The sequence below is a fragment of the Centroberyx affinis genome, unplaced genomic scaffold (assembly GCF_046629955.1).
Source record: "Centroberyx affinis isolate AG114_WGS23_722 - 3 ecotype Tasmania unplaced genomic scaffold, CSIRO-AGI_Caff_v1 ptg006234l_1, whole genome shotgun sequence".
Lineage (NCBI taxonomy): Eukaryota > Metazoa > Chordata > Actinopteri > Beryciformes > Berycidae > Centroberyx > Centroberyx affinis.
The window spans coordinates 37,207-58,427 of record NW_027283167.1 but is presented as its reverse complement, the minus strand read 5'-3'; the positions used below and the strand labels follow the sequence as shown (position 1 = coordinate 58,427).

The window sequence follows — 21,221 nt, the reverse complement described above, 5'->3', positions numbered from 1 at the left end:
CATTTAGCGTCCGAAAACAACGCAGAGCCGAGCGTTAAAGCGTTACCGCCAGTCAGTAAAGACCCAGCCAACCAAAGGCCTGCATCCCGCCGGGCGGAGGGGTCAAAGGTCACTGTAACAACCGGCTGAGCTGGCCGCATCAAACCCGGTCAGATCTGACCGTCCGCATGTTTTTCTGTCTGCAGGGACAAACAGAGAGACATGACATGTCTGTGTCCAAATTCATACACTGCAAAAAATATTAAGGCACTTTGACTTCCTTTCCTTTCCTTTCTTTTCCTGTCCTTTCCTCTCCTCTCCTTTCCTCTCCTTTCCTCTCCTTCCTTTCCTTTCCTCTCCTCTCCTTTCCTTTCCTTCCTTCTCCTTTCCTCTCCTTTCCTTTCCTCTCCTCTCCTCTCCTTTCCTTTCCTTTCCTTGTCACTGCTACTAATTTTCATTTTTAATCCGAAATACACCTATGATTTGCCTAACGTGTGGCTCTCCATCCTGTAACTTCATTCAAACAAGGAGGAAGGATTGCATGCTGGGAAGTATGGCTATAAGTAAACAGTGTTTCTTAAACTTTTTAATATGATCAGTGTCGTGAACACTTGGTAAGAAGATCCTTCGAGTCATGATTTTAAATGACAAGTCATAAACTCATGATCATAAGTTCTGAAGCTGATAGTTTGAAGTTGAAATTGACAAACACATCTGTATACATCGAGTTAATACTTAATAAAGATGAGTTGGTTTCACCAAATTTCTAAAGAAACCAACAAATCACACACACACACACGTATAAAATTATCAGATTGTTGGGAGTAGTTGTGGGTTTTTTTAGTTCCCAGTTCCAAAAATGTCAGTTTTGTTGTCCAAAAGACAACAAAACATCAATCAAAAGGTTAATTTTCTCAATACAGTTTTTAATCAAATAGTTATAGGCTACGCTTTTTATAGCCTACGGTGATGAATGTTTGTAGGTTTGGTAAATACAGTGAAAGTGCATTTTGTAACGTTTGCATACGTTTGCACAACTTGACATTTCCTGGGTGGTAAGATCACAGATCTTTTTTAGAAAATTAATTAATGGCGTCTTAAAAGCTATAAAACAAATATGTATGCACAGAATAGAGTCTTGTGGACTTCAGGTCGCATAGCATGGTGGTTTAAATTAATTTTGCTCAGAAATATTGTTTTTTTTCCTCTTTGGAAAACTACATATGTCATTGACCCAGATCCTGCTCACTGCAGTGTTTACAATGCTTTCTGTGACTGCAGAGCGGATTGCTGCCTCCGGCTATGGGCGGCCAAGGCTGTGTGTGTGTGTGTGCGTGTGCGTGTGTGTGTCTGTGTGTGTGTGATTCCTCTGCTAGTACGACTCAAGCAACAAGTTCTTTTCATGGGCGGTTTGAGTCGTCACGCTAAAATCCCTCTGTTTGATTTGGCATATTTTCCCATGAGCCTCTTGTTGACCACCAAACACCAGACAAACTCCAGACAACTCCTAAAATCAACAGAGGAAGAAGCTGTGTTGGAAAATCAGGATTCCCATCAGTCGGGGGAATATTCCTGGAAAATCATGGTTTGCGAGGTGTGTTCCAGGACAGGGAAAGTCAGGGAATTAGATGATTTCTATGGGAAAGTCAGGGAATATCGGGGAGTTTTAGGGTCACTTTCCAGGAATATAGCAGAATGAATGGAACTTGTTTCACATATTCGTTGCATCAGATGGTTTTCAGCCAAACTGGAGTGGAAACCAGGCTGAAAAACAACTTTTAAAAAAAAAAAACAGGAAGGAAGAAAATGTTTAGGTCATGGAAGGAGTCAGACTTAGTTATGGAAAGTCATGGAAAAGTCCTGGAATTTCACATCAGGGCCTCAGTGGGAAGCCTTTGAAATGAGATATCCACTGAAAGAGTTGTGTTGGAAAATCAGGGTTCCCACCGGTCAGGGAATAATCCTGGAATATCATGGAAGTTTGTCAGGTGTGTTCCAGGACAGGGAAAGTCAGGGAATTTAGATAAATTCTCTGGGGAAGTCGGGTCACTTAACCAATTTGACCAACACCAGAATGTATTTTCTAACCTGTTTCACACTTTTGTTGCATCCGATTAGACTGAAAAACACATTTAAGAAACCAGGAGGAAAATAAAATGTTTCAGTCATGGAAGTTTTTAGTTATGGGAAATTATGGAAAAGTCATGGAATTTTATATCAGGCACAGAACTTACATCTCGTGCCGCATTTTCCGAGCTGTATCGCCGAGTCTGGATGCCGTACAACAGAATCGGGAAAATATTTATCTCAAATTTACATTATCAATTAGTTTACAGGAGTTTTCTTCATATCGGCAGCTTCCAGAGTTTCCCAGTACATCCTGACACACACGGGACAGGGAGAGAGACGAGGTGTAATAAAGTGTAAAATGCAGCACTTAGATCATTTAAAATGCAGATTTTGATTCAGCGCTCGGAGCGAGCTGATCAGACAGCTGGAGCAGAGAGGTAAACACACGGTGGGTTTCAGCCTGTTCAGACACATCCACATACCTCTGCTCTGCGGCAGGTGCAGTCATACATGACAGTGGAAATGCTGATAGAGGTTATTACAGGTTAAAATATTTAAAGTGCATTTTTAAGATTGTAAATTAACGTAACAGTAAGGACACTAAGTATTTAAAGAGGAAAAATAGTGTGACAGTATTTTTCCTAACGTGAAAAACATGTGAGAAGACAGTATTTTTCACCGTTTTTTTTTTCCAGCTAAACATCAGTAGTTTTGTATAGAGCTGCAATGATTAATCGATTAATCGATTAGTTGTCAACTACTAAATTAATTGCCAACTATTTTGATAATCGATTAATCGGTTTGAGTAATTTTTTAAGAAAAATAAGTCAAAATTCTCTGATTCCAGCTTCTTAAATGTGAATATTTTCTGGTTTCTTTCCTCCTCTATGACAGTAAACTGAATATCTTTGGGTTGTGGACAAAACAAGACATTTGAGGACGTCATCTTGGGCTTTGGGAAACACTGATCCACATTTTTCACCATTTTCTGACATTTTATAGACCAAACAACTAATCGATTAATCATGAAAATAATCGACAGATTAATCGACAATGAATATAATCGTTAGTTGCAGCCCTAGTTTTGTGTATCAGTGTTATCATGTTAAAACAGTGTAACACTGGTAAGTGAACAGTTTTAGTTTTGCTTATTTTTCCTTAAGCAACTCAATTTGTTATATTTAGCAATTGTAGTGTATCTAGTTTGAGCTAAAACGAAACAAAATAAAAGGCTTCTCAGCAGCTATAACTTCATCTCCAACATTTTGTTTAAGCGACACTGGTTTACGTATCCTCTATTTTGTTTATTGGCATGATGATCAATGACTATAATAAGCAAAATCTTGGCTTTTTTTATACATTTTTATGACTCAAATACGCAACAGACGGATGCGTAGTCCGACAAAAATAAAGTCCATCCGTATCTCCAAAGTTGCGGCTCCGATCCGGCTCTGTTTCAGATCCGGCAGCGTACGCTACAGCTTTGGTGATTTTCATGTACTTTAACTACAATTTAACTACAATTGAAGGATTACATGCTTTTCTGTGAGTTGATGCATTTCTACGACTCTTGGGCTTTTGAAATGTTTTAAAAAACCCCACTGGATAAACTCAGAACTGCATGGTGTTCAGTCTGAAAACAAAGCTGTTTTTCTTAGATCCTGGAAAGTTTTGGAGATGGTTAAAGTTTTCACCCGACAGTCACGATATGCAGTAGTATGTGTGGCTCCAGCGGGAGTGGAACCCCCAACCCCGGCAGTGTCGGTGCCTTGCTCTACCTGTTGAACCACATGCAGTCTCTCTCAGATGTCAGTTTCAGTTCTCCTCCCTCTGAGCAAACAGCCAGTCTGGATGCTGTGATCCGATGGGAACCGATCGAGTCACACGAGCACATCCTCCCTCCTTATCGGAGCAGAGTCACAGAGTTTGTGTTATCTCGTCCGGTGGAGATGAAATGTTGTCTGCTTTGGATTCGCTCCAGCTGATGATTTAAGGCCCTTTTGCACATGTGAGTCTGGTTGGTGACAGCTGCAGGGGAAAAGGCCAGGTAGGCTGCAAAATGTGAAAATTAAGGTGTTTTCCTGTAGAAAACACAACATATCCTTGGTTTTGAGACCCAGGATCAGTTCCAGTAGGTGTTGCAGTTTCAACACCCAGCATGTTCAGATCAGTTTATCTGAACTCTGCAGCGTTTCCTCCTTTTAGTTCAGTTGGTTTGTCCAGGTGAGAACAATGGCAATGGCAATTTATTTTTAAAGCGCATTTCATTACAAGTAAACTCAATGTGCTTTACATTGAAAGACAAAAAATACAGGCATAAAACATGAGAACAAAGGTAACATGAGCAACATAAATATAAGAATATAAGCATGAGTGCTGAAACAGAACCAATGAAGCATACACCCAACTTATATTAAACATACCACACAGCAATAAAAACCCAATAAAATCAAACAGAAACCCCCGCTCCGTCACATAGCCGCACATGCAACCAACTGCACAAAAAAAAAAAAGTGCCACAATACGAGTACACACACACACACACACACACACACACACACACACACACACACACAAATACATACACAGTAGCTAATCATAGGCTTTGGAGAATAGGAATGATGACCTTTGAACTCTGGTGGCATCAAATAATGGCACCAAGAGTCTCCGAGGTGGTTTCCTGCAACTCCAACTGCAGGAAACCGCCCTGAAACACAAGGGATTATGGGTAGAAGGAGACGGGAAGCCTAGCAGAACAAAATGAAGTCTGGGCTGATGCTCATATTCAGCTGTTTCTTCATGTGTTCTGAACTGGTGTGAACACCACAGAAGAAGAGACAGACAAGTCCATCATGTTAGATACAGGCTGCGTTCGGAATGGTTCACTCATTCCCTCACTCACTATTCCCCATGTAGTGTTTATCATATAGTGAACTATATGGGCAACGACCAAACGAAATTTCGGACACTACAGTAAATGTGAATTCTTAGTAAAAAATGCGCTGGATATTCGTGTGACGCACCGGGATGCGCCCAGCATCACGTAAATAAACCAAGCATCATGACAGCAGGTTGAAATGGACTCAGGTCGTATTGATTTTGACAAGTTTTCAGCATTAAATTACAAATAAATTGTTGAAATTCTAATCTTGTGCAAGTGTAGTTTTGTCAACTTTGGTGCCGTCTGCTAATGGCAGCAAGCTGTTTTGGTTTGGTAAACAAGCTTGTGAGCTAACGACTAGCAGAAGCTTTCATATCACCTCCTGTCCTGTATTGGTGGATAAAGTAGTCAGCTGACCTGTAACGATGATTCCTGCAGTTTTGCTCTTGGTTCAAAACGGAGGAAACTCGACTGAGGAGTCTGATACGTCTTTTGTTGATTTGCTAACGCTGTCAACCGGTAAATAGACCAGTTTCTATTAGCTAACATGTTAGCTAGCTGTTTCTTCTTCTTCGGTAAGACACGATCACATTGCATTGTGGTATACAGGAGAAATTGTAGGGTACACTGTCTGTTCCCTACAATTTGTAGTGCATTGTGGGTATCTTATAGTGGACTATTTAGTGAATCAAATTAACCGTTGAGAATTCGGACACTAGTAGAAAATGGCGGATACACTATATAGTGCACTATTTCTGTAATAGGGAACGGTTTCGAACAGAGCCACAGTTAGATAAAAGGACTGGAATCAGATTTGTTTAGATCTCTAACCTGCAGGATGACAGGTGATCAAAACTCTGTCCTATAAACAAGCTGCTTGTGAGTCATGTGACTTTTGTTTACAAGCCCTGGTTGGCTTGTGCTTGGTCAGTTTGAACCTGAACAAACCAAATACAGAAATACAACAAAGTGAACCTCTCCACTCTGGTTCAGACCAAAGGAAATGAACTGCAGGTTGGATCACAGCCTTAGAACGGCTCTTAACTTGGAAATATTATGATATATGGCCAGTTGTTGTGAAACTGCAATTGTAATTTGTTTTATATATTGTAGGAGGCTATGAGCAATAAGGCCAGATAACAGATAAGAGATCTTTCTATCTGTGGGGGCATTTTCCAGCTGTGTGAAGCTAGCCTATATGAATGTAAAAAAAGAAACACCATTAACTCCCCCACACTGTTTCCTTATTGAAATTAAAACTTGTGATTGAGGACTACATGCATCTTTTCAGTCTTCTGACCTCCTGTGAGCTTTTCCCTCTCCAGCTGAGGAATAAAAAGGTGACACTTCAGGACGACCCTTCTGTTGAAACTCTTTCCAGAGTAACACTGAGGTTTTAGCCGTTCTCCACCGTTTGCCATTTTGAAAGATGAAAGGAGAGGAGTTGATTTTGGCAGGAGGGCAGAAAGAGAGAGGAGGGAGGAGGAGGGTCAGTTAAAGTACATTACAGTCAGATTTCACACGGGGGGGGGGGGGGGGGGCAACAGGTTGTGGATCCATAAAAAATATTCAGATAATACGGGGAAGATAAAGGTCACATTTCTTTACTTTTAATTTCCCTCTCTCTTTTTGGTTTGTTTGTTTTTGATATTGTTCCAAATCTTAAGAAACAATCCTATATTTTTTGTATCATATGTTTTGTATTAGAGCTGCAACGATTAATCTATTAATCAATTAGGCTAGTTGTCAACTATTAAATTAATCGCCAACTATTTTGATAATTGATTAATCGGTTTGAGTAATTTTTTAAGAAAAATAAGTCAAAATTCTCTGTTTCCAGCTTCTTAAATGTGAATATTTTCTGGTTTCTTTCCTCCTCTATGACAGTAAACTGAATATCTTTGGGTTGTGGACAAAACAAGACATTTGAGGACGTCATCTTGGGCTTTGGGAAACACTGATCCATGTTTTTCACCATTTTCTGACATTTTATAGACCAACTAATCGATTAATCGAGAAAATAATCGACAGATTAATCAACAATCAAAATAATCGTTAGTTGCAGCCCTATTTTGTACCTGTGAAGATACGTAAATAGCATTTTATATATTTTTTTCATATAAATGAAAATGAGCACTGACACAATAATATACTGTATGTATAAGATTCTTTGGCTCAATAAAAAATATTTGAAAGAAGAAAAATATTCAAATAATCATAAATGCACAGCAGTGTCAGGATATTGATCTGCACTGCTGTCTTCACTATGGTAAAAACAAAAGAAGTATGCAGTCATTGAGTATATTTACATGTGCACCATTGACCCAAATACTGGGAGTAATCAGCTTAAGGAAATATTTCATTTACAACATTTACATGGTTTGAAGTAATGCGATTTCTCTAATAACCCGGATTATATGCATTCATTCAATAATCAGTCATCAGTCAATCCGATTATGATTTTACCCTGATTAAGATAATCAGATTAAGGCGCTTACATGAGTTTCTTTTGTTTTGTTTTTTTCATTCTCTTTTTATCCATTTTGAAATACAAAGTTATTTAACAAGACACTTGTAGAAGAAGACATTGTAAAATACCTTTTTATAAAATAAAACCACTAAAGAGGGAGGTCCATAATTGCAATAGAAGCTATTTTCTTCATACAAAGTATTTGTTCATATAAAGTCTGGTCGTAAAGGTGGAACATAAGTCACCTGTTTTTCCCAATTTTCATCAAATTTGTCTTTCTGACTTCTCAAATTAAAGGTTCTCCTCTCCATTATCAATATACTATTCACTAAATCAATCCAGTCATTTTCACTGGGTATTTCTGACTTCATTACATGACAGTTTTAATAGTCAGAGTATTGACTTAACCGGGCTAGGATCAAATTATCAGTGTAAATTAGTGTTGTCTAGTGAGGTGATTTGGATAAAAGCTCCAAAAGTCAGATGTTGTGTTTCTCCCTCTCGGCTCCTGTATCAGGAGTGAAGCTGCGTTCGCTGACTTGAACGCGGTGAATCACAGGAAGCGGCCAGATTCCCTCCGCCGAGCGCCGCTTCCTGTTTCCTTTCCCTCGAAAACAATGAGCAACTTTCAAGTTGTTCAGCAGTGAGAGTGTCTGCTCCCACAGGGCTACAGCGACCCGGGGAATAGTTGCGGAGATCTTCGGCAACTTTAATCCCGCGCCAATCTACCGTGTCTGTCATTTGTAAAGTAAAAATTCTCGAGTGAATTACCTGCTGTATTTTGTTGAAGATGGATGTTCCCTGATAAATACTAATCCTGAGCAAATCAAGAAATGTTTTTTTTTTGACGGGCGATTTCTTTTTCTTCTTCTAGATGCACAATTTCTATCTTCCTCCTGTCATGAAAAATATCGCCATTCGTGGAATCTGTACGAAAGTTTTTCTGCCTTTTCAGAACAAATTTCAAATTTGCTAAATCAGAAAGTGACAAGTTTTAAAATCTTGACCTTTATACAATCGTATCTGGGGAATCAGTGACTTCGGCAGATTTGATTCTCCTATGCCAATGTGTTTCATGAAACACAGAGGTTGGGGTTAATTCCTTATTGGTCTAATTATTGGTCTGTCATTACCCTTTCCCAATTTTTATCTCTGTTTTTTAGATATTTTACTGCCTTGTTTTATGGCCTTTTTCTGAAGCACTGAGGAGTGGTTGCATGGCAGGGCCTCTCTCTTTTTCTCTTTGTCTCTTTGTCTCCTTTTCTCCTGGTTTGGTGTGTGTATATATAGATATATACAGGCGCATCTCAATGAATTAGAATATCGTGGAAAAGTTAATTTATTGCAGTAATTCAATTCAAAAAGTGAAACTCATATATTATATAGATTCATTTCACACAGAGTGAAATATTTCAAGCCTTTATTGCTTTTAATTTTGATGATTATGGCTTACAGCTAATGAAAGACCCTACAGATTCCCTCGATCTGGGCCACATAATGCTCCTCCAGTCCACATAATGTTCTGTCCAGCCATATTTCGGCGGCCTGGACCAGCTTGCCCTGGATGGTCCGGTTGGGCTCAGCTGGCCAGACCGCCGACCTCAAGAACCCCTGGATCTTTGCAAACCCAGGGGCCACCTTCCCTCCTCTAATCAAATTCGCCAAGTGATGGTGGGCCTTCAGCAGCCTAAAAAAAGGCCCTCGCCAACTTGCCAAAGTCATCCATCTCTCTTTTTTTCTTCTCTCCTCCTTCCGTCCTTCCCCTCCTTCTTCTCCTTCCTCTTCCGTTTCCAACTCCTCTTCCTTTCTTTTTCTCCCTTCCTCCTTCTCTCTCCTCCACACTCCTTCCTCCTTTCCTCCTTCCTTCACTCCTATTTTTTTACGGTATCTTTTTCCTAAAACCAAGACATCCCAACAATTACCTCCACACTCCATCAACTCAGCCCTACCCCAATCGTACCCCTAACCACTAGGCATAACTCACAAAACTACACAAGTCATACCCCTAACTACTCGGCATAACTCACGAAACTACGCAAGTCATACCCCTACACTACACCAGGTAAGAGGCCAGAGATTCCCGGAGACAGAGGCGACCTGGTTCTTCAGACGGGTGCCCAGAGGTCCGGGCACTGGCTATCTTTTTTAGGTACAGGATACAACAGCCACTCCCCCCACATAGGGCCCCTTCTATGCAAATCATGGCATTTTAATAGTGAAACTGCTGCTGTCTTGCTGTGTTGTTGGTTGACAGTGGGTGATTTAGGTAAACTATCATTATCTCCTCCTGTTTTCCCATCAAAGCAGGACATGCATTCAGAAATTAGCGTCAATAAATTGGTATTCACTCCTCTGCCCCCCCCCCCCCCCACACACACACACACACACACACCTCAATCCTCCTAATTATTGTGTCTATAATACGATGATTGAAGTGCTTGTAAAAAAGAAATGTGTCCATCCTCCTGTACCCATGTGAGTCAGACATACGGCTGTGGAAGCTATGGGAAACTAGCTGCATTAGTCAGAATTATATAATATTATCACCATGGTTCACATTACGTCTTATTAATGGCTTCTGTTAGACAACTGGAACATTTCTCCAGCCTGCGTCAGTCATGATGTTTCCTCTGGGAAGCAGATGCCACACAGCAAACTCAGTATCATGAGAACATGAATCATAAAAACCAGCAGTGCAAGTCTTCATATTGTTATTTTTATTATTATTATTAGTAGTAGTAGTAGTAGTGGTATGGCTGATTGTGAATATTGTCTCTCCTGACACTTTGTGACATTAACAAGCGCTTTACAACTTCTCTTTATTTTACTTTTACTTTAATACTGTGTGACATCACTACATTGTAGATCATATAGTTGTATTTATTAGCATTTTCATTATCAGCAGCAGAAGTAGTAGTAGCAGTAATACCAGCTGTAGTAGTAGTAGTAGTTTGTAGTAGTAGGCTAGTAGCAGCACCGATAGTAGTAGTAATTGTAGTAGTACCCATAGTATAAGCAGAAGCATTACTATCTCTATAAAAGTAGTAGTAGTAGTAGTACCCGTAGTATAAGCAGAAGCATTACTATCGCTATATAAATAATAGTAGTAGTACTAGAACTAGCACTAGTAGTAGTAGTAGTAGTAGTAGTAGTAGTAGTACCTGTAGTATAAGCAGAAGCATTACTATCTCTATAAAAATAACAGTGTAGTAGTATAATGAACAAGTAACCGCACTAGTACTATAAGTACTACAAGTGCAGAAAGTGTCTCTTTGTTTCCAGTAGATTTGAACCAGTGTCCTGCTGTTACTGGTTAAACTGGGCTGCCATTCAGTTCCCAGAATGCCTTTTGGTTTGGTTTCAGCACCACAGAACGCTCGAGGAAATCCTTTTTCCTCTTGAATAGTGTTTGTTTGACAGAGAGTGTTTCCCTCCTCTGCCTTGCACCATTGACATGAATGGCCAGGGTGTGTGTGTGTGTGTGTGTGTGTGTGTGTGTGTGTGTGTGTGTGTGTGTGTGTGTGTCATATTGTAGGGGCAGACAGAGGCCCAGTGAAGTTATGAATAGCCTCCCTGCTCTTTTGCCCCTGTTGCTCTCAGTTCTCCGCCCTCATCCTGTTAGAGCTGGGGTAAATATTCCCTTTGTTGCCCCGGCGGGGGAATGTGGGATCTGAACTCTGCTCATTCAGCCGGCTGTCAGTTCAACAACATGACACGCGCCTCTGTGTGTGTGTGTGTGTGTGTGTGTGTGTGTGTGTGAGAGAGATGAACAGGCGTCCGGCAGCGCTCAGCCTGATGAATTAAGAGGTAAAACTCCACTCCGGAAACAAAGCAGTTTTATCCCGTATCCCATTTTTCTTGAAGTGGGAATAAAACTTCAACTGGTGTGAGATCATTTCTTTTGTTTCAGTACGATCCAGTTTTGTCAAATCAAGTTAAAATGGCTTGAAGCAGTTGGTGTGATTTACCTGATTTTAAGACACTGTCGTCAGTTTATTCAAAATTTCTTAAAACAAGGCAACTTTTGTGGAAATAAGGAACATTTTCTTCAAAGTTTTTGTCACCTGTTGCAACAAAAAAAGGATTTAAAGATTCAAAATAAGATTAAATTACTAAAATGAATTACTTTATTACTAAATTACCAAAAACATGAATTCAGTGTAAAAATCTAAGATAATATATCAAATAAATAAATAGAATGTTGAATAAGTAAAAACATAAATTATGAATAAATTCTAAAAAATATCAATAATCTATAAAATTTAATTAATAATTCATAACGACACATTAGGTAATTGCAGCAACTGACAGCTATATTAACTATTTCATGACACCATGAACTTTGATTACATTTTTTTTTTGCTTTTAATGACTATGATGACTAGTGACTTTTACATCTAGTGACTTTTCCACTTAAACGCACAGTGTGTCATTTCTGCCACTAGGGCTCTCTCAATCAAAACAATAACAAAAGATGTAGTTTGATGACGTCGTGAAGTAGCGTGGCATCATGGGAGTTTTTTTATGGGGACAGCTTCGGCGACAGAACGCAGCAAACGGGAATGAATAATCGTGATCCGTCAGGAGTGAGAGATAAAAACAATAGAATGAAAAAAACAACAGAGCGGCTAGAGCGGCTAGCTAGCTAGCTGGCCGACTTCCTTCCTCACTCTCTGACAGACAATCTGGTGTTTCCCGTGTTTCCCCGGAAGTTAGGGGGTAAAGGGGATATGACGCCATGACAGGAAGTTAGGGGGTAAAGGGGATATGACGCCGTGACAGGAAGTTAGGGGGTAAAGGGGATATGACGCCGTGACAGGAAGTTAGGGGGTAAAGGGGATATGACGCCGTGACAGGAAGTTAGGGGGTAAAGGGGATATGACGCCGTGACAGGAAGTTAGGGGGTAAAGGGGATGTGACGCCGTGACAGGAAGTTAGGGGGTAAAGGGGATGTGACGCCGTGACAGGAAGTTAGGGGGTAAAGGGGATAAGACGCCGTGACGGGAAGTTAGGGGGTAAAGGGGATAAGACGCCATGACGGGAAGTTAGAGGGTAAAGGGGATATGACGCCATGACGGGAAGTTAGGGGGTAAAGGGGATATGACGCCATGACAGGAAGTTAGGGGGTAAAGGGGATATGACGCCATGACAGGAAGTTAGGGGGTAAAGGGGATAAGACGCCATGACAGGAAGTTAGGGGGTAAAGGGGATATGACGCCATGACAGGAGACCAAATGAAACGCTCCGTTACCTTGAATAAAATTACGGATTTCTCTGGGTTTGATCATTGTTGGAAACATTTGGGATAATGTAAGTACACAACTCAAAAAAATATATAACATAGGTCTAGTCGTTTTTTAGATATTTTAATGCGGAAATGTTACATATTATACCTTTTAATATGATGTAATGTTCCACATAAATGAAGAAGCTCCCAGTGTTTTGAGCATGTGGATTTGAGGTGGAAACCTGTGGAACTCTAATCGTCTGAATGTCGTGTTTGTTTTGATCTTTCTGGCAAATGATTACCTGGCTCTTCATGTGGAGCGGGAGGTTCACCTGCTCCTCTGTCACTGCCCGCTGCTCACGTGTCCCGCCGCAGACGGGCCGAGCTAAAACCTGCTTCTCCTGGTAAACACTTGGAGTCGTTCCCAGTGCGAGGTTTAGAGGATCGTCCCGTTTTAATCATATCAAGACCGGGTTAATTATGTGGCTTCTTTTTAAAAGAAGGCTCAAAACACTCCTTTTCTCTGTGGCCTTTTACTGAATCACCTGTATGTATTGTAGGTGTCACAGATTATGTTATTTTTTATGATTTAGGCCTATTTATTTCTATTTTCTATTATTATCCTTACTCTTTCTTTCTGTTTTTCTTTCTTGCTGTCTCTCTTAAGTTTTAACCATTCGTGCAACTGTTTTTAATTGGTGTATCCGCAGAATAGATTTGTTGAATTTGAAATCACTTGAAAATAACGTCAGGCACACACACACACACACACACACACACAGAATACAGCTAACGAGAGGTCAGTCTGAATATCAGGCTAGTGAAATTTGTCTGTGGCTGGTAAATTTGTCTACTCAACATTTTTATTTTTTTTATTTTTTATTTAACCTTTATTTAACCAGGCAAGTCATTAAGAACAAATTCTTATTTACAATGGCGACCTGGCAAAAAAACAATAATAATGTCAACAGGCCTCTCAGGCAGGTAACCAAGCATCAATCAAAGTCCTATCATACTATAAAGCAAGGAATCTCTGTCTGTATATGTGTGTGTGTGTGTGTGTGTGTGTGTGTATGTGTGTGTGTCCTTCGCATATCCCGAGAACCGTTTGTCCGATCTACTTCATGCTTGGCGGGTGTATTGCTGGGGACCAAAGGACGTGCGGTGTCGGATTTGGTGCAATTTGGACACTTGACACGTTCAATATTAATAAACTTTACATGAACAAGCGAACAGCGCTCTGTGCAGCAGCGGGGCGAACGGGCGCTGCACTAGTTAAAAAAAAAATCCTCTAGCTGGCTGATGAAATAGTGGAAATGGCCGGTGGATTTCTGAGGTGAACCATGAACCGTTTTCTGCCAGTGAAGTGAGAAGTCAGTTTCCCAGCCTGCGTTGCCTTGTGGTTACACAGAGAGTTTCCCACCGGAGGGCAGAGGGCCAGCCGCTGTCTGCAAACACAACACGACACACACACAGAAACCGACCTCTGTTACATCTGGGCCTAAAGTAAACTGTGAAAAGCTGGGCCTCTGTAGCACTCTGCAGCACATCTCCACCTCCACAGGTCAGCTCATCTGCTGAGGCGCCGTGGCAGACGAGCTGAGCCGGAGTTTTATTCAAACGAGCGGCTATATTTGCCGATAATGTGAGATAATTTCACTTGTTTTTATGCAGGCAACTAATCTCACGTGTCATTCTCTTGAAACAAACGGAGAGATCCGCTTTATCTCAAGATATTGTCAGTGTTCTTGACTGGAAAATCTTTCAACCAAGAGAAACTATCTCACCTTCTTGGCAGATTTTCCTCTTGTAAGAAAAAACTACATTTTTAGACTCAATATACCACTAACTGATTTTTTTTGCAATGTACACAGTCAACACGGTCTCACGGCAGTTCGTTAAAATAGTCAGGAAAATTTAATCTATTGATTCGTGTACATGGACACGATTTTGCCATTTTTTTCTCCGTGAAATGAACATGACCTAAAAAACGTGCCTCCACCACGACCTGAATTACGTTCCTCCACCACGAATTTGAAAACGTAAGTTTTGGCAAATAAAACAACTTGTGTTACGGTTATGGTTAGGCAACTAAAACAACTTGGTTAAGGTTAGAGAAATGGTTTGGTCACGGTTAAATAAGAAAAACGTTTGTTGAAAATGTAAATGTGGCTTACGGTTGAAATGGACTTTGAACATGCTGGGAATCGAACCCCGGTCGTCGCCATCGAAGGCAAACGTATTCGCCCATCCTCCACCCCGACCACAACACCCTGACTGACCACCATTTTATTTCAATGTCACACTACTTCCTGAGTCCTGACTGACAGAAAAGAAAAACATGTTGCAGGCATGAAAGATACTTCCAATTGAAATACATTAGTTTGAAAGTCGTGCTGAGTGTCACGAAAAAAAATTGAAAAATCGTGTCCATGTACACGAATCAATAGATTACATTTCCTGACTATTTCACGAACTGCCGTGAGACCGGGTTGACACAGTGCAGTCAGTGGCTTTTGGAGGCGATTTGGAAAGCTGTCAGGCTCCAGATTAGCTTTGTGCTTTCCTCCCGTCAGTCTGTGACCTGCTTCCAAGTCGAGTCGAATTTATTCAAACAACTCCTTCAACAAAAGATGACATCACAGCCTCTGTAACTGTGAAGCCGTGTGTGTTGGGTGGTTTTGTAGTTTGGTGATCTATAATGAAGCAGCTGCTCGCTCTCCTCTCCACCTGTTTGGAAGGTGAATCCTAGCAACAGCAGCTCAGTCTGTGAATATTTCATGTGAGAACCGAACCTGACCGGAGTTTACACTGCAAAAAATCTCCCCTTTTCCTCGTAATTCTATCATTTAGTCATATTTTCTTACAAAGTGTGAAAAAAAAATCTGCCAGTGAAGTGAGATAATTCCCTTGTTTCCAATGCAAATCAGTTCGTTTCAACAAGTTTCTCAGATCATGTAAAAATCTGCCATATTTTAAAGAAAATTCTTCAAACAGGAAAAACTTGATCAGAATCAAATACATTGATCTCTCCCAGTTGGAAGATATCTGTCACTTGTCTCAAGAAAAACAAAACTGAATACAACTGAATACAAGCCAAGTCGCATCAAATTTATTAACATGGCACATTTCAAACAATCATGCAGCTAAAAGTGCTTCACGAATATGATTACAGTTGAAAGAATAAATGTAAACAGTATAAGTAGAAGACAGAACATTAGAAACTACGAGTACAAAGTGCTGATGTAAAAACTCAATCAAATGCAGCATTGCAATGCTCGCCCCTCCCTCCTCGCCCCTCGCCCCTCGCCCCTCGCCTTTCACCCCTGTCCCCTCTCTCCTCGCCCTTCGCTCTTCACCTCTTGCCCCTCGCCACTTGTTCTTCACCTCTCGCCCCTCTCTCCTCGCTCCTCGCCCCTCGCCCCTCTCTCCTCCTTGCTCGCCCCTCGCCCCTCTCTCCTTGCCCCTCGCTCCTCCCTCCTCACCCCTCCCTTCTCGCCCTTCTCTTCTCACCACTCGCTCTTCACCTGTCGCTCCTCGCCCCTCGCTCCTAACCCCTCGCCCCTCCCTCCTCGCCCCTCCCTCCTCGCCCCTCTCTCCTCACCTCTCTCTCCTAACCTCTCGCCCCTCCCTCCTCGCCCCTCTCTTCTCACCCCTCGCCCCTCGCTTCTCGCCCCTCTCTTCTCACCCCTCGCCCCTCGCTTCTCGCCCCTCTCTTCTCACCCCTCGCCCCTCGCTTCTCGCCCTTCTCTTCTCACCCCTCGTTCTTCACCTTTCGCTCCTCGCCCCTCGCTCCTAACCCCTCGCCCCTCCCTCCTCGCCCCTCCCTCCTCACCTCTCTCTCCTAACCTCTCGCCCCTCTCTCCTCACCTCTCTCTCCTAACCTCTCGCCCCTCCCTCCTCGCCCCTCTCTTCTCACCCCTCGCCCCTCGCTTCTCGCCCTTCTCTTCTCACCCCTCGCTCTTCACCTTTCGCTCCTCGCCCCTCTCTCCTGGCTCCTTGCTCTTCATCTCTCGCCCCTCGCCCCTCTCTCCTCACCCCTCGCCCCTCTCTCCTCACCCCTCCCTCCTCGCCCCTCCCTCCTCGCCCCTCTCTCCTCACCCCTCGCCCCTCCCTCCTCGCCCCTCTCTCCTCGGCCCTCGCCCCTCCCTCCTCGCCCCTCTCTCCTCACTCCTCGCCCCTCCCTCCTCGCCCCTCCCTCCTCACCCCTCGCCCCTCCCTCCTCGGCCCTCTCTCCTCACCCCTCGCCCCTCCCTCCTCGGCTCTCTCTCCTCACCCCTCGCCCCTCCCTCCTCGGCCCTCTCTCCTCGGCCCTCGCCCCTCCCTCCTCGCCCCTCTCTCCTCACTCCTCACCCCTCCCTCCTCGCCCCTCTCTCCTCCCTCCTCACCCCTCCCTCCTCACCCCTCTCTCCTCACCCCTCACCCCTCCCTCCTCGCCCCTCTCTCCTCGCCCCTCCTCCTCACCCATCGCCCCTCTCTCCTCACCCCTCGCCCCTCCCTCCTCAACCCTCTCTCCTCACCCCTCCTTCTCGCCCCTCACCCCTCCTCCTCACCCATCGCCCCTCTCCTCACCCCTCGCCCCTCCCTCCTCGACCCTCTCTCCTCACCCCTCCCTCCTCGCCCCTCTCTCCTCTCTCCTCGCCCCTCCCTCCTCACCCCTCGCCCCTCCCTCCTCGCCCTTCTCTCCTCACCCATCGCCCCTCTCTCCTTGCCCTCGCCCCTCCCTACTCGCCCCTCTCTCCTCACCCCTCTCTCCTCCCTCCTCGCCCCTCCTCCTCACCCATCGCCCCTCTCTCCTCACCCCTCCTCGCCCCTCCTCCTCACCCATCGTCCCTCTCTCCTCACCCCTCCCTCCTCACCCCTCGCCCCTCCTCCTCACCCATTGCCCCTCTCTCCTCACCCCTCCCTTCTCGCCCCTCACCCCTCCTCCTCACCCATCGCCCCTCTCCTCACCCCTCGCCCCTCCCTCCTCGACCCTCTCTCCTCACCCCTCCCTCCTCGCCCCTCTCTCCTCTCTCCTCGCCCCTCCCTCCTCACCCCTCGCCCCTCCCTCCTCGCCCTTCTCTCCTCACCCATCGCCCCTCTCTCCTTGCCCTCGCCCCTCCCTACTCGCCCCTCTCTCCTCACCCCTCTCTCCTCCCTCCTCGCCCCTCCTCCTCACCCATCGCCCCTCTCTCCTCACCCCTCCTCGCCCCTCCTCCTCACCCATCGTCCCTCTCTCCTCACCCCTCCCTCCTCACCCCTCGCCCCTCCTCCTCACCCATTGCCCCTCTCTCCTCGCCCCTCCTCCTCACCCATCACCCCTCTCTCCTCACCCCTCGCCCCTCCCTCCTCGCCCTTCTCTCCTCACCCATCGCCCCACTCTCCTTGCCCTCGCCCCTCTCTCCTCACCCCTCCCCCCTCGCCCCTCCCTCCTCGCCCCTCTCTCCTCACCCCTCGCCCCTCCCTCCTTGCCCCTCCCTCCTCTCTCCTCGCCCCTCTCTCCTCCCCCCTCGCCCCTCCCTCCTCGCCGCAGTGCCTGCCAGACGTTTGAAGCCGTCTCCAGGACGGGCGGAGGGCCAAACCTGCTGCAGAAACGCTGTGTGGGAATTCACAGAACGGAATGAGAAAAATGTTTTGGCTGACAATTAAATGAATGACATTTTATTTCTCACGAGAGACCGCTGGATCCTGCTCTGGATGCTGCAGTGTGCTGGATTGAGAAAGGCATTGGCATGATCATTTTTCTTTTTTTTCTTTTTTTTTAGAACATGTTTTTGTTTGTTTCAATATTAAATAAGTCAGCAGTTTAGAATAACAAAAAACATAAGAGATACAATATGTTTATCCAGGTTAATCCTGTTGAGATTGTGGTTGTTTTTTACAGTGTAAAAAATAACTAAACAAGTTGCTTATCTTGTATTTTAGTCTTAAAACCGTATTTTAAACCAGTTAATGTTAAAGAAATTGAAAAAAATTCTGCCAATGCAGTGAGATAATTTCACTTCTTTCCAATACAGTTTCATATGTTTTAAGAATTTAAAAAAAAAAGGGACAAAATGTTGAAAATCACCAAACTAAAACCAAGATAATCTCACTTGACTCGAGCAAATTAATGAAATAAATTGATTTGGACTGTAAACTAGCGACATCATCTCACCCCACTGTGAGATTTCTTCTTTTGTTGGAGAACAAAAATCAGATTTTAAGGCTGAGTACGAGCTTAATTTGCTCGTTGAGGTGTAAATCCTCTGCAGGGAGACTTGGCCAACGCTGTCACGCTTTCATTAGCAGGTGATTTGGCCGTCGCGTGACATTTAGCCGCTCCTGCTGTGCCGTTCGGAGATTATCGCCCTCCTCGGGTGTCGGTAATGTGATCCAGGCTGTCACCGAAGCATTCCTGTTGACCGCAAACATCACACGGCCTCCGTCCAGCTCCGAAAAAAACAACAGGGAAAAGAAGTCTGGGTTCCCACCGCTCCTGGAATATCTTGGAAGTTTGACATTTGAGAAGTGTGTTCCAGGACAGGGAACGTCAGGGAATTTGGTCAGTTTTATGGGGAAAGTCAGGGAATATCAGGGAATTTTACAAACGGGTCACTTGCCAATTTTACAGACACCAGAATGTGTTTTCCAACTTGTTTCAAAGGTTTGCATCAGATTAGACTGAAAAACAACTTTAACAAACCAGGAGGAAAGAAAATGTTTCAGTCATGGAAGTTCTTAGTTATGGAAAGTTATAGAAGAGTCATGGAATTTCACATCCCTTTCACATCCTGTAAAATAATACATAACACTGAAAGAGTTGTGTTTGAAAATAAGGGTTCCCGCTGGTCAGGGGAATATTCCTGGAATATCACGGACGTTTGAGTATTCCAGGACAGCGAAAGTCAGGGAATTTGATAACTTCTCTGGGGATGTCAGGGAATATCAGGGAATTTTACGGTCACTTTCCAATTTTACCAGTGTAAAATGAGATATTTCTGGAAATGCACCCCATGTTTTAATTGATGAATAAAGCTTTTGTTTACTTTCTGAACGGAAAGCAAAGAGCAAAAGCATTTCAAATGTGTTATTTATGTAGAATTGTGTACACTACCAGTCAAAGTGTTAAACTCGAATGAAAACTTATCTTATATTTTAGATTCTTTGCCTTGATGGAAAGGCACAGGCTTTGGAAAGAAATTCATACATAGGATCAACTTCACTATTTATATTTGTATAAGAAACTAATGTCAAAAACAGAGAACATTCAGTCAGGTGTCCAGACCAAGTCAAGTCAAGTCAATTTTATTTGTATAGCACATTTCATACACAGGTAAGTTCAATGTGCTTCACATAAAAAGGCAAAATAGTAACACTAAACAGATAAGGAGATAGAATACACACATATATGAAATAACCTTTCAGCCACACACACAACGCACACACACATACATAAAATACAGCTCTTTATAACCCCTGTCCTATTCATACAACAGCACTCACACAGACTACAGCAGAGGCACACAAAGGCAAACACACACTAACTACCAAAAGCCTGAGAGAAAAAAAGCAATGTTTTAAGACTGCTTTTAAAAGAGGATGCAGTTGTAGCAGATCTCAGGTCAGCAGGTAGTTTGTTCCAGAGAACAGCACCATAGTGACTCAATGCACCTTCACCTGATTTAGATTTAACTCTAGGTACATTTAGGAGACACATGCCTGATGATCTGAGGGATCTGATTGGTTTATAGCCAGTGAGCAGGTCGGAAATGTATTTAGGAGCGATACCGTTTAGGGGCCTTGTAAACAAGCAAGCAAGCAAGCAAGCAGTGTGTATTCCCTTCACACTGTCCCGGAGTCAGAGGTGTCAGCACCGAGGTGTCAGGCAGCATCACTACCCAGTCAGCCTCTCTGTCCCAGTGAATTCCTCCCTGCTGTCGGTGTGTGTCGGCCATCTGTCGGGCCGAGCCGAACGGGAGCCAGAGCTTTCCCCCGGCAGAGTTTAATGACCTCATGTGGTGGCAGTTGCTTTCTTCTTCTTCTTCACACCAGCAACAGCAACAGGCATTTGGAGGCCAGTTGCTGATGATCCGGCTGGGTGCCGAATGCTTAACATCTGCCATTTGCTGCACGCTTCTATCCAAAGCTTCTTAAAGTAACGTGTGTTTTTAGTATGGGAATCAAACCCTTAACCCTGGTTCTACCCACTGAGCCACACACACATATTTCATTGTGTATTCAGCAGTGATGGAAGAAGTACTGAGATCTTTTACTTTCGTAAAAGTAGCAATACAACAATGTAAAGATACTCCATTACAAGTAAAAGTCCTGCATTCAAAATCTTACTTAAGTAAAAGTACATAAGTATTGGCAGCAAAATGTACTTAGAGTATCAAAGTAAACATACTCATTATGCAAACTGTCCCCATTTAGAGAGTTATATTTTTCATAAATTATTGGAATATTAATACTGATTTATTGACATACATGTACATGTAAGCAGCATTTTAAAGTTGTCAACGTGAAGCTAATCTTAACAATTTAGCTATACTTTTGGGTAGTCTAATCTATAACAATGCTATTTTATAGTTATTTTATAAAGACGATCAAATGTTTTAAATATAAAATAT

At 43.3% G+C, this 21,221-nt stretch overlaps 1 protein-coding gene across 1 annotated transcript in view; it reads left to right on the top strand.

The window, feature by feature from the left end:
• Positions 1-20,360: 20,360 nt before the first annotated feature.
• Positions 20,361-21,221, top strand: part of LOC139638250 (connector enhancer of kinase suppressor of ras 3-like) — a gene marked incomplete at its 3' end in the record, with an annotated part of 37,546 nt that continues 36,685 nt past the window's right edge. Inside the window, exon 1 of the mRNA XM_071512318.1 lies at positions 20,361-20,388. Coding sequence (XP_071368419.1) covers positions 20,361-20,388 — 28 coding nt within the window. The remainder of the gene's footprint in view (positions 20,389-21,221) is intronic.